Source organism: Crotalus tigris, unplaced genomic scaffold (assembly GCF_016545835.1).
Source record: "Crotalus tigris isolate CLP2741 ecotype Arizona unplaced genomic scaffold, ASM1654583v1 scf7180000017881.257975618366:2651188, whole genome shotgun sequence".
NCBI classification, from domain to species: Eukaryota; Metazoa; Chordata; class Lepidosauria; order Squamata; family Viperidae; genus Crotalus; species Crotalus tigris.
In genome coordinates, this window is record NW_024096698.1 from 1,282,564 (window position 1) to 1,299,815 (window position 17,252).

General features: G+C 34.6%; 1 protein-coding gene across 8 annotated transcripts in view; it reads left to right on the forward strand.

Moving 5' to 3' along the window:
* Positions 1-17,049, forward strand: part of AGTPBP1 (ATP/GTP binding protein 1) — a 75,863-nt gene extending 58,814 nt beyond the window's left edge. For 6 of the 8 annotated variants that reach the window (XM_039343909.1, XM_039343911.1, XM_039343908.1 and 3 more), the window contains 11 exons: positions 1,004-1,090; positions 1,174-1,322; positions 2,198-2,285; positions 2,609-2,753; positions 4,019-4,172; positions 4,825-5,005; positions 8,312-8,441; positions 9,450-9,581; positions 11,685-11,861; positions 12,832-12,992; positions 14,249-17,049. In XM_039343909.1, coding sequence (XP_039199843.1) covers positions 1,004-1,090; positions 1,174-1,322; positions 2,198-2,285; positions 2,609-2,753; positions 4,019-4,172; positions 4,825-5,005; positions 8,312-8,441; positions 9,450-9,581; positions 11,685-11,861; positions 12,832-12,992; positions 14,249-14,426 — 1,582 coding nt within the window. In that variant the 3' untranslated portion in view covers positions 14,427-17,049. The other 2 variants (XM_039343910.1, XM_039343913.1) reach the window with 2 other exon arrangements.
* The last annotated feature ends 203 nt before the right edge of the window (positions 17,050-17,252 follow it).

Sequence of the window (17,252 nt, forward strand, 5' to 3'; positions counted from 1 at the left end):
AAAGCCAGGATCCACTGTATTTTAAAACACAGCTTTGTATCCTATGAATTTTGTATCCTATGAATTATAAATGCCTTGAAAAAGAAAAAAAAATCATTATTCCAATCTATCAACAAGTAGTACTAATTTGTCACAAGCACTGTTGAACATTACTGAAAAGAAATTTCTGGTGTCTTTTAACCAGGGAATGGAAAAAGCAAGGTTTTTTTTAAAACAAGTTTTCTCTGGGTTAAAAATGCAAATGTTAAAATAGTACAAAAATTAATAGCCTGTGTTTCCTTTTGTTTCTCCATGAATTTTCACATTCATAGACAAGAGCACCTAATACCGCAGAACAGTTTGGAAGAGCAGAGCTGGAAACAAGAATCTGTTCTATTCAGATGTAATGCTCGTTTTAACAGACTTATTGATGGAAAGGAGGAATAATGAATGACCATAAGGGGGAAGGAAGGATTTATGCCATTTTTATAATGAAGCCAATAAGCACATGATACCATTTGCACAATGACCACAAAAGATGGCATAAATTAATGAAAATGATGTAAATACCAATACAAACCTGAACTATTACATGTCAAGTATCTTATATCAAGGAACTTTATAATGAGATTCCACTGAATTGAAAATACTTAACATTTTATCCTCCTAATGCAAATATAAACAAGGTTTGAGCCTAGGAAAAAACAAAAAAATTAAGTGACAGAAAAATTTAAAAATTCCTATACTATATAATTGCTGATAGTTATGTTGATATTTCAGCTACAAATATGATTTTTTTTAATGTCAAGAAGTCCCACTGTTCTGTAACATAGAAAACATGCTTGCAGTTTATATTTTCATTAGCTCTCATTAACTATGTATAATTTAATCCAATCTAATATACATAACTTGAAGTTCTGGTTCATTTGTATTCATTTGTATTCTTCTCCAATCAGTCTAATTCAAATTCAGTACAACGAAATAAATTATTTATAAACCATTGTAATTTTATTTTATTTCTCAGTTGTCTAGTGCCTGATGAAGGGGATGTTTTGAAGTTTAACTCCAAATTTGAATCAGGAAATTTACGGAAAGTTATTCAGATCAGAAAGTAAGATATTGTTATTGTTTTATTTAATCATTATAGATCAGTTACCTGAATTTTGTGACTTATTTATTTCTGCTCATTTTTAGAAATGAGTATGATCTCATTCTGAACTCTGATATAAACAGCAATCATTATCACCAGTGGTTTTATTTTGAAGTCAGTGGAATGCGAACAGGCAGTGTCTACCGATTTAATATAATCAACTGTGAAAAGACAAACAGTCAGTTTAATTATGGTAAGAGTTAATTTACTTTTCTCTTGGAAAAAAAAAAGAACACACATAGTACATACACAGCCATGGGGAAGTAGTTTAGACAGTTGTAGATAATACCAGGATTTAATTTATCACTACAGATAATGGCAGAATATCAGTAATAGCACAGAGAAGTGATATAGCAAATGTTTCTTTGGATTTAAAAAAGGTAATCAATTTGAGATAGACAAATTATTTACAGATTTCTAAGGAGCAGATGGCAAGATAGAGAACCTAGCATGGAAACTAATAGCATTGAAATGTTAGTTACGCCAAACCATAATCTAAAGGATAAAAACTTAATTTGTATATGTATGCTCTCTTTTCTTTTCTCCAAGCTTTAATTAATCAAATAGAAATTTGATCAAACCAGCTTGTCCTTGTATCAAGACTCCAAACAAGAATTGCAAACTGTGGCTTGGATTTGACTTGTAACCTGAATGGCAGCTTGCTTAAATTTTACTCTGCTGCTCTAGATAATAGCTGCTAACTGGTTTTAGTAGTTCAGTTCAGAAGAGCATGCAAAAGAGATTATTCCAAGGGGTTTTTCTTCGGCTCTAGATTATGCTAGGCCCGGCTTTCTGTACCGATTGGTAATTGTATATTGTCCCTGTAGTTTTCAAGAGACAGAAGCCAGGTGTCTATCTGTCACTGTTGATTTTAGCAGCTCATAATGTATGCAAGTCACATGAACCATCAAATATTACAATAATCAAACTCTAATAATACACTTACTTTTTCATCTCATTCAAAAGTTACCTTCCCATGTGATGCTGAGAACAATGTCTATAGATAGGTATATTTGTTTGCTGAATATGGGTAGTTTTGTTCTCTAATAGAGTACATTTTTCTTGAAGGTATGCAGCCCCTTATGTACTCCGTTCAAGAAGCACTGGGTGGCCGGCCTTCATGGATTCGTACAGGAACAGATATTTGTTACTACAAGTAAGGCTAACAGTAAATCTAGCGCATTCAGGTTGTATGTACTCCTAAACCCATTTTGCAGCTATCCAGTTTTAATGTCAGTATTGTGTGCCCTATTTTGACGCTAGTACATAGAAGATAGATGTCATAAACTAGCATGAGATTTCATTGCAGCTGTTTTGTACTTTAAACTTTTGCTTGCTTGCTTGCTTGCTTCCAAAAGAAAAGAAGAGATAGAAAGTTCCCCATTACATACACAGTGGGGAACAGTAACATCACAGGGAATAGAATAGAATAGAATAATGCACTTTATCTTTACAATAATGTAATTTTTTTGTTCCTAGGAATCATTTTTCAAGAAGTTCAATTGCAGCAGGAGGTCAAAAAGGAAAATCATATTATACAATCACCTTCACAGTCACCTTCCATCATAAGGATGATGTTTGCTATTTTGCTTACCACTATCCTTATACTTACTCAGCTTTAATGGTAAATTATTTTAATATGAATACATTCATAATAACTTGGCTTACAGTTTCATTATTTGATAATGATACCGTCAAATAATTATATTGCTCAGTATTTATCACAACATTCAAAAGCTAAAGTGCTGTGTTATAAAATAAAAGTTGAGGATAAATAATCCTATGGAAGTAATGTCTTTGTTTAACAAATACTGTAAAAAATTAATATTTTGCAATGAGATCTCATATTAAGAATTTCAGAGCAAGAACTTTGTTTGCTTTTTGTTTATTTTGTTCTAGTTTGTATCAGGTATGGTTAAAATAGTGTGCAGTATATAATAAAGGCAAATCTGAACAAGTAGTAAATGTAGAAATGTAAAATTGCTTATAACGTAGTAAGTAGACTTCTATATGAATATTGAAATGCCCATATATTGATCACATAGGTTATTTCCAATGTATCTTCATTTTTGTTAAGAAATAGTAACAAATGCACACCGTGGACTGTTATCTTCCAGTAATCAGGAGAACTTGACTTTTAGGAAATCTTCTGGAACAGGGGAGCATCTACTTGATCTTAGTCCCTTTTTTATGAGAAGTTCTATCCATTCGTGGAATAGAACATTTTAACTCTTCCCCACAATATCCACAAAATGGCTTTTACAGTGCAGAATGAAAATTTAAATTTCAGAAAGAGAGGATTTACCAGCATTTAAGCTTTTTATGCTGATAAAGAACATTTGCAATGAAATGGGAAACAATAAATTGGCAAGCCTTGAGAATAAATAAGATATCTGAAAGGTTCCTTCAGGTGACAGATCAAACTTTTTTAGTTTGCGTATATAATAGCAGTTATACCAGCTTAGGTTAAATGCATAGAGAATTTCATTGATTGCTTTCCATTGTGGAAAAAAGTTTTACTTGCAATAGTTTAGTATTTTTATACACTTGCTAATGATGATACTGCAACTTCTAATATTATGAGTTACCTCTTGTTTATACCTTAATATAACGTATGTTTATATCTTGTACAATTTATAAACTCTTACTAACAATGCAGTTTGATAAATTTAATCTTCATTATTTTATGTAAGTTTTTGTTACTATAATTATTTTTATTCCTTCCTTACATCTGTGCACTAGGATCTTGAACAATACATAAAACATTAGATGCAATATTATAAGGGGTGAATTTAGAAATTACGTTAAATATTTTAGCTAGAGTTTTAAAATGCATAATTAAAAGATAAAACTGGCTCTGAATTTATGTACTTATTTTGCATGATGAAGATGCATCTCCAAAAATTAGAATCCACAAACAATTCTCAGCAGATATATTTTCGGCAACATGTTTTATGTGAGACTCTCTCTGGGAATAACTGTCCTGTAGTAACTATTACAGCCATGCCAGAATCAAATTACTATGAACATATTTGTCAGTTCAGTAAGTATGGTCTTTTCCTTTTGATTATATTCAAAAAGTTTCAAATCAAATAAAACCTGTCTTTCCTTTGATTTTGTACTGTTTAGTTATAATAATTCATAGGCATGCAACAGAAAACATTGGCCATAACTTTTCTGAGTTAATTTGATGAATGGAAGTTTGAGTTATGCTTCACTCTTCCTAGCAACAGTGGGATTAGGTGGCATTTTTGTGATGTTTGTGAAAGAATTGGAAAGACAATTGCATACTTCATTCTGTGTGGATGAGCCTCTTTCAGGATAGAGAGAGAGAGAGAGATCATCTCTAAACGCCATAGCCCGGGAGCAAAAGAATTATAACAAGTAGTATCAAAATTAGCCACAAAATTTAAAATTCAGTGGAATTTTAAAATAACAATGCCAGTGCAGACAGATTCTTCCCTCTTCCTCTGAATCGGTTCATGGAACATTATACGGATTGTGTAATATAATATGCTTATTATCTTGTGCTTTCATAAATTACTATGCTGTATGGAAGACTGTATTTCATCTTTATAAATTTGTAACAAGCAGATGTAATGTGATTAATCTCTCAGGGATGTTCTAGTATATTTTTAAGGTCTTTCCAACTCAGTGATGGCTATATCATGCTATTTTACTTGTGCTGTTTTCAGGAAATCGTCCCTATATTTTCTTATCTGCGCGTGTACATCCTGGAGAAACCAATTCAAGTTGGGTTATGAAAGGAACTTTGGAGTATCTTATGAGTAATGCTCCTGCTGCCCAGAGTTTACGAGAATCCTATATTTTTAAAATTGTACCAATGCTTAATCCTGATGGGGTCATCAATGGAAAGTAAGTTTTTGATTGCGTTTAGCAACAGAGTTCATTCTCAAGGTAGCTATGCTTGGAATACAGATTTTCTAAATCAGAACTTTTCTGCAAAATTTATCTTCTAGAATATGGGTGTCTTAACTCGCAATGTCACATGACATGTCGCGACGTATCGTGACTTTTTTCCCATTGCCGGCAATGGGGTGGGTGTGGTTTTGGCATGACACATCCGGCCTGCAGGCTGGCAGTTTGACACCCCTGTTCTAGAATCTTCACTAGCTAATACAGTTATGTTATTTTAAGTGAACAGTTACTTTTCTTCATACACATATGTGCATTTATACTTTTTAGTACATCCAGTTTTGTTTAAAAATAATATTTTAAGTACATGTTCATCTACTTTCCATAATAGTTTCTCATTTTCAAGTATTGAACCAAAGTTAATAGTACTGGATGGCACTGCAATGCAATTAAATCAAATATAATATTAACTTATCCCAAATGAAGATATATCTATTATTAAGCGCAGTGTTGTTACTGTTCCTCCTTCTGACAACCTGCATTCAGGGATGGCTTCCTGCTGTTTTTTCATGTACCAATGTAGGAAAATGAAAAGGTGTTTTTTACTACTTAGCCAATAAGGAATGCTAAATTTAGGAGTTCAATTCTATAAGAGGAACAAGGGCTATGCGGTTGGCATCAGAAGTGAGTTTTAAAATTACCAAAGGATTCTGTAAAGTGTATATACCGGAGAGACCAATGCAAACTGACTCCTTCCTTCCTTCCTTCCTTCCTTCCTTCCTTCCTTCCTACCTACCTTCCACTTAAAGGCCTCCCATCTCACCTGGAGGCTGTGGAATTCTGGAAGTTGAAGTCCACATATCTTAAAGTTATCAAGATTGAGAAACGGTCTAGACAGTGGTGGCTGTTGAACATTGGCTTGGTCTTGGAAAAGTTAGAGAGTAAAGAAAACAATCTTGATAGGCCAGATCTGTTACCAAGGAGATAAGGGTGAAAATGTGGCTTAAGCTCCAAACAAGCAAAAGGCTCAAACAGAATCTCCCTAATTCACATGAGTATGGAGGAGGATAGGTGGGAAATAAAGCACAAGCGGACTCAGAATATTATATTAATATAGTCATACAGTATTAACACATTTTAGCTTTCCTATGGAGTTGATTTCTTGATTTGTCTGCATAGTCATTCTGACAGAATGCTTATAAACAGCTGGCAGTCCTATAATGGACAGGGTAGTGTTACATTGTTAACGGGATGGAGGAACACATCTGAAGCACATGTTGGTATGACCTAGAAAAGTGTAGCAAAGCCAAAGAGAAGGAGGCATCATAGGACTTAGTCCACCTTTTGCAGATGATCTCTGATGAGGGTTGAAGAGGACAGAAAATAAGAGGTTTACTAGTCAGAGGAATTGCTGTCAGCATTTTTAAACCCTTTCTTTGATTATAGATAGCAGTAGTTTTTAGAACTACAAAAGAACAATACACATTAAGAGTAATAAATATAAAGCATAAATATGCATAGGGAAGCTTGGGCTGCACAATTGAATAGACAAAAGTTCAGTTCCATTGCAGAAAAATCTCAAGCCGCCTTGCTTATCTTTGGATGGGGAAAGGGAGGAGGGAGCAGTGGAATGAGCATTCTGGTTATAAATTACTATATGGTTGTAAATCTTGTCTGGTAAAGCAAACCAGGATGCTACCTGTTTGTTTAATTAAAAAAAAAAATCTGAAATCATATTTTGTACTGAGTTTTCTATTAAATCCCAAGAACACATAGAAAGTTCCAGCCACATCTCCAGTAAAGGCTGACTTCAACGGGCAAAAGGTACTAACAATTCCTCAGGGAAATTCCTCTTAGTACAGTCTGCTTCCTTTGTCAATAACAGAGAAGTTAATTATTCTGTCATTGTGTGAGGCTTGTCACAATAAAAAGAATTTCAGCTAAATTGGAGAATTTCAGTAAGAGATAATGTCTTTCTAGGCAAGTAACTATTAATATGAAAGACATTTTTACGCTTGAATCTGTAGAATTCCCATGGATGTTGCTCCTATATTGTATTAATAGCTCTAAGATTTAAATATAATCCTTTGTATATTTTGCTCAAATTCAATGGGATTTATCCTCTGCATAATTTCTACCCCAGGCTGACTGAAGCCAAGTATTCTATCCCTCATGCTATTAGACTGATTTCAGCCAAGTCTGCTACACTTAACACAGCTCTTTTTTATTTAAAAGTAATAATGAACTGTTCAGTTCTAAGGAAGAAGCCTCAGCTGCAGGACTTTGACAATGTCCAGCAGAGTTTCTGTTATCCTGAAATGGCCTCACTTCATTTATAATGCTGAGAAAAACCACTTTCTTGTTTGTTTTCTACAGAATCAAAGGGCTAGTGTTTCTTTCATTTACATGATGTAAATATCTCTTGCTGTATCATGCTTTGACCCTCACACAATCAAAAAGCATTTATCTCTCTGATTTAAACTTCATGGAAAGCTACATGACACAATTCATTTGGATCAATAATCTTTAAAGCCTTTATTCAGAATCTAAATCACTGTGAGAATTAAAGAGGTGACTTATTTTCAATGTTACATAATTGAGGGTTTCAGTTGACTTTTTAAAGTAGATCGGACACCTTCAGAACAATGCAGTTTGTGATATTAAAAATGAAAGGGTAAATCCAGATTTAGTAATGCTTAGTATATACCCAATGAGATCAAGTAAATATTATAAAGGTCCTGCTATTTCACTGTTTCTATTCTAAACGTCAGTCAGTCTGAATGTAAGACTGATGAGATAATGGATAACTTTTTTGCACATGAGCATTTTGTGAAATGCTACTCCAGCTATAATACAAAAACAAAAGGAAAAACCCATAAAACTGGTGGAAACCTAGAAAATAAATCAATGACACTTCTGAAAAACTATTTTCTCCTATTCACAATTTCAAACTGTGTCTATTGTGGGGCCATTTGTCAAGGGTAGTTTGACAAAAGTATACATGTTAGCTTTTTCTTTCCACCAATTTAATTCAGTTTAGCTAATTTAAAATATTAAATGCTTGAAACAATAAATGAGATCAAGAGTGGAAACTTTAAGACCTGTAGACATGCTGGTTGGAGAATTCTGGGAGTTGAAGTCCACAGGTCTTAAAGTTGCCAAGATTGAACATCCCAGCTTTAGAAGAATGTCCTTTACATTAATACACTTACAGTGAAATCATTAACATCCACACAAATTTTAACATTCATTTTCTTGGAGAATGAAATAATTATAATAGGAAACTTTTTGATTTTTGTTTCATAGTCATCGCTGTTCCTTAAGTGGGGAGGATTTGAATAGGCAGTGGCAAAACCCAAACCTGGATCTGCACCCCACAATTTATCATGCCAAAGGTCTGCTTCAATATTTGGCTGCTATAAAACGTTTGCCATTGGTAAGCAAGCATTTTCTTAGTTAAGAAAAACCACTTAAAATGTGATCTTTACATTTAAAGGATGTGCAGGTAATGGAAGTTGAAATTCCCTGTCAGATGCCTAACTTGGCCTTCTTTGAAGATTGCTAGCAACTGCCATAACGGGGGAGGGAGGGAGCATTTGTGAGGGGAAGAGTGCTGGAGGTGTGAAAGAATGCTGTGGGAATTTGGGGAGTATACACTAACGGGAACCAGAGGTGCCAGACCGAGCCATCTGCTTGCCTTCAAGGACACCAGTCCTGGGAAAGGAATTTGTAGCAGTGCCTGAGACACTGAGTTCCCCAAAATCAGAACAGAACCTGATTGGACTACTCTCAAGGGGGAGGGTTTTGGACATTGAGGATTTTCACATGGTTTTCTTTTAGAGCTTGCCTTGCTCACGTGGCACTCAGCATCTCTAGTAAAAGTACCCTTTCTCTAACACCTATGGAGTCAAGGATCGTTCGTTCCTAGGGAGTAAGCTGTGGCCAGTTTGACACCCCCTGAATTTTAATTCTTTGTAAAAGCGTTGCTTAAAGAATTACCTTCTTGCCCATATCACTGTGCTGTATTAGAACTGTGCTGAAGAAAAATTAGTAATAATGAAATTAGTTACAATGAGTGACCATTAAAATGTGAAAGAGGTAGATATATACACAAACAATACTATGTACCATTTCCTGACTTGATTTTTAAATCAATGTTCTTTAAAATTAAACAAAATATGTCTTCATTAATGGTGTAGAATACTTTTAAGTTGTAAATTCACATTTAAACCCCTGAAATTATATTCTTCAAGAAATTCATGACAAGCTTGATCTAAATTGTTTAATAAAATTCTTTTTAAAATGTTAATAAAATTAATTTAAATTAACATATCCATTGGTGGTTTCTAGATAAATGGTTATTTATCAGATATGCATTGTTCTATCTGAATTGTGTTTTATGTTGAATGTGCATCTTTAATATTTGAAAAATACCTTTTTATAGGTTTTTTGTGACTATCATGGTCATTCTCGCAAGAAAAATGTATTTATGTATGGCTGTAGCATCAAGGAAACAATATGGCATACTAATGTTAGTGCTGCTTCTTGTGATCTGATTGAAGACCTTGGTTATAGGGTAAGTAGATGTTTATGTATGCATGCAGATATATGCATAGAATTTATGATTTATGTTTCTTTTATTGTACTATTTTCACTCAATAATAGTTTGCTAGTAGTATTGTTGTAGACAAAGGTCAACTTCTGATTAGTATTTAAAGAAAATTAATTTGGGAACATTACTAAAACTCAGCTCAGAGTATTTGTTTTATATTCCAGAGCTTTTCATTTGAAACAGCAAAGACTTCAGTACCACGAATAATCAGATTACAGTAACCCAGCAAAGACATCCCAAAGGCTAATGAATTTATAATGACATGATAAAATCAGTATCTAATTGCTGACAGAGCTTGAATAGTCAGGAAATGACTGGGATAGAGGAACTAACATCTGATTCAGTGTACATCAGTTTCACATGGAGGCAAAAGAAGAATGCAGTGTAGAGGAATAATAATCAGTCGAATATATGTATATATATATATTGTTTTCTGAGGTTGCTCCTCGAAGCACGAAGCTGAAAACACCAGCCTGAAGATGACGAATGGGACTTCGTCGAAACGTCACCAAGACATTGATCCTTTGATCCGGGCGCAAAGAATGCCACAGCCATAAATAGCCTCTCCCATCGACTGGAAACCACCCTGACGATGCCGGCAGTTGCCAGCGAAAGCTTGGTGTTTTAAATTTATTAAAACTTTTTTATAGTTTTATAATTTCCTGGTGTTCTTGCATTTATTGCTAGCTAAATATATATAGTCCAGGCCATGGTTTTCCCAGTTGCAATGTATGGCTGTGAAAGTTGGACTATAAGAAAGGCTGAGCACAAAAGAATTGAGGCCTTTGAACTGTGGTGCTGGAGAAGACTCCTGCGAGTCCCTTGGACTGCAAGGCGTTCAAACCGGTCAGTCCTAGAAGAGATCAACCCCGACTGCTCTTTAGAAGGCCAGATCCTGAAGTTGAAACTCAAATACTTTGGCCACCTAATGAGAAGGAAAGACTCACTGGAGAAGGGCCTAATGCTGGGAAAGATTGAGGGCAATAGAAGAAGGGGACGACAGAGAATGAGATGGCTGGATGGAGTCACTGAAGCAGTAGGTGAGAACTTAAATGGACTCCAGAAGATGGTAGAGGACAGGAAGATCTGGAGGAATGTTGTCCATGGAGTCGCGATGGGTCGGACACGACTTCGCAGTTAACAACAACAACAACAACAATATGAATATACCCAGGAGTCATATTTTTACAGATATCACACATACACACAAATATATATATTTTCTGAGGTTTTCGTGGGTGTTTGTATGTAGGTCTTTGGTTATTCGAGTTTTCTCCCGCGTCAAATAATAAATAAATAACTCATGATCACCACGAGAAATAGCAAAAAATTTAATAAAACCGAGCTTAAATTTTTTCCTATTTCTCCTGGTGATCGTGAGTTATTTATTTTATAATATGAACATACCCAGGAGTCACATTTTACGGACATTTATATATATATTTTCAACATTGTGTCAGTCATTAATTGGATAGTGTTCATCTAGCATGGAGGAAAAAGGAAAGACTCATTCTAGCCTGGCATTTTGGCCTCTCTTTAGTCATATGCTTATAAGCTGGAAACAGATTCAAATTTGTTTCTCTACATATGGCATTTGGATGACTACCTTCTCCAACTCAGAAGTAACTTTAAGTCTTCAAGGCTAACAATCCTTGATATGCCTGTCCTCTGTCTAATCCCCTTTTAGAGTCATCTATGTTAGTGGCCATCAGCACATCTTGTGGTAACAAATTTCAGAGGTTAATTAACGTGCTGTGTGAAGAAAAAGCATTTTCAGAAATCTTCGAAAAAATGCCATGCCATAACAAAGTCCATAGATTTTCCAGTATCTAGACAGACTGCACTTAGAAGCTTTCTGATATCAGAGCTATTCCATCTTTGATTCTGTACTCTCCATGCAGAACTGCTTTGTAACCTGTACTTCCTCTGACATGCAATGTATTCCCTCCTCATTCAGAGGGAGATCTCTGTAGTATTCTGCAGATCTGTGACACCCAAATTTATACTTTAAAGATATACAAGCCTCAGAGTTTTTCTATAATGTTTGTTGTTGCTTCTTTCTGGCAGACTCTCCCTAAGATTCTGAGCCAGACAGCCCCAGCATTCTGTATGAACAGCTGCAGTTTTGTCGTGGAAAAATCAAAGGAATCTACGGCACGCGTTGTAGTGTGGAGAGAGATAGGTGTTCAAAGAAGTTACACCATGGAAAGCACATTGTGTGGATGTGATCAAGGGAAATACAAGGCAAGTGTGGTTTGTGGTAAAATAGCATTTTATATTAATGCATCTGAAGAATTAAGTTGATGCTGTATAGTACTTGCATTCATTTCAAAGGAGCTCGGAACTATGTCGACTCTTGCACATCACGTAATTTAATGAATAGACTCCTTAATAGTTAGCATTCTTCTAATGAAGAAAACCACTCACATATAATCTGAAATGTGTGTTCACATATAATTCATGTATAATCTGGAATATGGAAGATGCCCTTGTGTTCATTTGGTGACAAAAAAATTCGACCATGGTTTCTGTTTGCCTTACAAAGCATTCTTTGTGATAACGGGTTGTCCTCAGATTACGATAGCAGTAAGGACAGGAATTGCCATCACTAAGTGATAAAATAGTAAAGTATGACATTATGCAACTGTATCACTTAATGATGGCAATTCTGGGTGGTCCCGGTTGCTGTTGCAAGCTCAAAATGCATGGATTGTTAAACAGGAAGAGGTCACCGGGAGTTGCTGCAGGAGGGTGGGGGAGGCTGGCCAGTCTGTGCATTAGCCATGGGAGGAAGCTAGGGGAGAGATTGGGAAGGCCGTGCAGGCTTCATGGGAAGCTAAGGGGGGAGTTAGTGCAAGCAGCATAGGAGTGATGGGAGGCCAGGGGAGGGACGGAGAAGGAACTGAGAAATATTAAGCAGTATTGCTCATTTGAGGTGTATATAGCAGAGAATCAAGGATCCATATGCCATTCCTCCATTTCCTTCCACAACTTTTTATGTTTGGAGTGGATTTGAAGCACATCCAATTAAATTCACAAAGAATCCCCCTCTAGATGTTCCCGTTTTATGCAGGAAGTTGAATGTATAAAAATATTGCCAGCATTTTCTACCTCTTCTTTTCTTTCAGTTACAGGTTTTGAGTAAATAATGAACTATAGACGGGGAGAAAGCAAATTGCACTAAACTGCTTAATGCTGTATGTTTTCTCATTAGGGCTTACAAATTGGGACACGTGAGTTGGAAGAGATGGGAACCAAATTCTGTACTGGTTTATTGCGTTTGAAAAAGTTGACGTCACCACTGGAATATAATCTGCCATCTACTCTTTTGGACATTGAAAATGAATTGATTGAATCTAGTTGCAAAGTGACAAGGTAGAAAAAAATCATTTATTTATTTTTTTACCAGAGGGTTATTTGGATTAAAAAAAAAAAGACCTATAGTGGCAGGCAGCTTTTATTGTAAATTAGCTCCAAATAATGAAATAGGAATCTGGATCCAGAAATCAAGGTATTGCTTGCAAAATATACCCAAGGGATTAATGTTGTAATTTTGTTATGTTTATGCATACATGTGAGGAATGGTCAGCACCTGTGTTGCAGTAAACACATTGTTTTGATCTAGATAGCTGTGTGGTCAATTCTAAAATATTTGATTTGTGAGATGCAATATATTTTTTTCTATTCTTTAATCTCTTTTAATACCTAAAATTGCAGCTTTTGGGGTTAGGGTTTACATTACAATGAAGTGCTAAATTTTGATGAAATATAATGTTAGGTCAATGGTGCCAAAAAATGCTTTGAAATGGAACTTCATTTTGGAGCATCTTGCTATAAGCTTTGGAGAAGAGTGGGTTGGTTTATTCACTTAAAATATTTTAATGCTTTTTGTTTTGGAGGCATAGCAATATGAAATTAGGAGGCTGTGTGTGTGTGGGGTGTATGCCTTTGATTCAGGGTTGACTCCTGGTGATTGCCTAAACCAGTCCCTCCAGATTTCTTCACAAGATTTTCAGAAGTGATTTGTCATTGCTTTCTTCCTAGGATTGAAAGACAGTGTTTGGCCCAAGGTCACCCTGCTGTCTTCATTCCCAAGACAAGGTTATAAAGTCTCTAGCCTGGTGCCTTAATTACTACACCAAACTCAGTCTCTGTCTTCCTGCATTATTTTTATTTTTTCCCAATGAATAAACTTTGGGAAGTGGGATGGAGGTTGGGAATGACTTTGCAATATGCTAAATCAGCTTTTACAATAATTCCTCTTCTATAAAATCTATTTTCTCTTACAGCCTGAAGAAAAAGCCTAATACTGGGAAAGAAATTGGTGCTATTGAAAAAACATTTTAATTAACTTTCTAAAGTTCAGATGTATTTAGTAATCCTCAGTGTTAGTTATTTTTTAAAAAATTAATTGGTGGAATGCAGCATAAAACATACAGTTGTACAAATCTTCAGTATACAAGTATATAAATGTTATTTTCCCAAACTTGACATTCTTATCTGAGGAGAAAAAAAAATTAAATGTTAGGAATAATTTGTCAATACTGAATGATACCTGTCTTAAATGGTTACATTTCTTGTGAATTACATTCCATTTTAACTAACCACAGTGTTTAACATGTTTGCTGTAGCCCCACTACTTATGTTCTAGAAGAAGATGAACCTCGCTTCCTTGAAGAAGTGGACTATAGTGCTGAGAGCAATGAAGAGCCAGATATTGACTTGGCAAATAATGCTGGAGACTATGAGCCCTGTCTTCAAGAAGATGGACTCTCTGACTCTGAAATTACGAGGACACATTTGCCTTGAGACATTCTTGGTACATGAAGGAACAAACTACTGTGGCTTATTTAAAAGGAACACGGTGGGTTATTTCATCTTGGGGTTTTGCTAAAGCAGATAAACTGCAGTCAACTCAGTTTGAAAACAATAAATTCTTCTGACTTTTAAAATAATTGGCATTTGTTTTATTTGAGCAATTTAATTTTTATTTTAGCATTGAAATTAATTTGTCCCTGAATGCCTGTACTTAACAATGCATAGCTTTTTGCTTTCGTCCATATAATCAGTCAAATAAAAGAAGTAATTTCTAAGATGTAATTGGCAAATAAATCTGAGAGTAGGCGTTAACCTTATTCTTGTATCACCGAATGTTGGGCTAGTTATTAAAATTTACATATAGTTTTATTGGAAAGGTTTTGCATTTGTGTGCAGGGTTTTAATTCTGTTTTTTGGTTTTGTTTTGTTTTTGTTTGGTGTAACACAAGGATTTCTCTGAATTAATTTACTTTGTACTGAACAGATGAAAACTCAGTGTTCTCAATGATACATATTTTAAGCCTTAGATTACATTGACTGGTTTTGCTACAGCCTTAATTTAAAATTGGCAACATCCACATTTATAGTTAAGGAAAGAACTATAGCTGCAGAAAGATTTTATTTACCAGGTAAACATTTTGAGAGTGGACAGTCTTATATTCAACTGCACTTGCAACTTTTTGTCTTTAGTCCCCTAGTATAGTTTTACATGTCATAATATTTCTCCATGTGAAAGCACTCCACAAAAACACAGGAGAGAGAATTAGACATGGATCTTCCCTTCCTGAAATGCAGGAGTCCCCCCCCCCCGTGTGAGGAGAGTCAGTTATGTAACTATCAACCTACATTTTAAGGTGGTGTCATCCATCAGCTTTTCGTGAAAAAATAAGCCTCGTGTATCCAGGCTGACTATAAAGTATATATTTGTGTTAACATTTATTACTTAAAACTTATAACCAAATACTTTCTGATGTTCATATAAAGCTTGGAGAAAATAGGTGTCCTTTGTAAGCATAACAATTTAATTGTATGTATATTTCGTGATACGAATTCTAGATCCCTTTTCATATTTAATATAGCCAATATGAGCTCAGAGTGCTCTGGATACAAAGCATATAATACCTTTATATATATTATTGTGGAAGAATAATGGTCTCCATTTGGGTAGAAGTTGCTTTGTAGTCTCTTGAACTGTGTAATCCAGAGAAAAGTTAAGCATGCTGAATTCTAATTTTAAAATATCTAAGCACATAGAACCTATGAATATTACATTTTTCAACTGTCTGATGTCTGCTTTATCTCCCTACCTGCTGTTCCCCTATCTTTTTTTTAATATTTAAAATGAAAGCTGATATGACATTAGAACTAATATCAGAGTATTGAAGGCCAGATCTTTGTAATATTAGCCAATCTATTTCCTGGAATAAATCCACACTCCCCTTTTTGTTTCCTTTTGTTGGTGCTTATGCTAGAGGGGATGGTCTGTATTTTTCTTAACTAAAACAACTTGCTTCTGTAAAGGGAGATTATTTTATCACTGTCCCCTCATTGCCAAAGGAAGCCATTAAAAATAGAATCAAATCAGTTTAAAGAGATCTATGTTTAGTCTTCTGAGTTCCCACCTCCCATCCAAACTAGACATATTTCACAGTTAGATAAAATTAATACAGGAAGTATCCAAACGTAGATGGAAATATATTCATTGATTTTTTTTAAAAAAAAAAATTAATCCAATCCAGAACTTTGCTACTACATAAGACTGCTAAGAGTTCCATCTACAAGGAAAATGCAGTCATGCTTTTGAGTGAGACAAAAGGATTCATGTTTCAGGTTTTCTGGAATTAAAATAAAGAGATGCCTTCTAGCCATAGTAGTATCTTAGAAACAACAGAAAGCCTAGATTGGCAGTTAAATTTTGGATTAGATTATAAAGGGATGCTGTTATCAAATCAGATGTATTCAAGAACTGATCCTATGTGTATTTGTTCTTTGCTTTGTTGTAAAGAATTTACTGTGCAGTAAGGAAACAAATGGATAACTAATATTGATATAACAAGTTGTATTAATTTTTCCATCCTCTTAACGGAAACAGATCAAAGAGTCTTGTAGCTAATCTTTTGAACTTTATGAATATTTTCCTATATTTTTAAATCTTTGAATATATTTTCATATAATTTTGTTTTTACAAGATGATTTTTGATGCAAATATGATATGAAACACCACAGATATTAAAATATATACATTTGAGTTGTACTTTGTCAGCTTCTGGGACTTTCATACATGGACAAAGAAAATTATGTATCTGTAATGCTTATTTTTTTTAATGAAATCTTCCTTTTTAAATATTGTACTGTATCTCACAGACAAAAGTTGTATCAACTATCAGATATCAGTTATATGTGGAATATTATTTTAGTCATAACTTAATGATAACAAAGGCTCAGATTAGAATAGGAAATATCGCACAATTTGTATAAAAGCCAGAAAGCCCAGGCTTTAATATAAGAATTCATTGTAATCCTTTAATTATAAATTGTGGCAATATTATAGTGTATGACTACTTCCCAGATAGAAAAATTATCAAGTAAATGTATAATAAAATAATTATCACCATCTGATTTCTCTGCACATTGGAGGAATGGGACCGGGGAGGGAAAATTGAAAATCTTCAATACGCAATATTTATTTATTTATTTATTTATTTATTTATGAGACTTATATACCGCTTTAAGTGCGAGCACTCTCTAAGCGGTGTACACCAGTAAGCAATGTATATATATATATTTACATTGCCCCCAACAATCTGGGTCCTCATT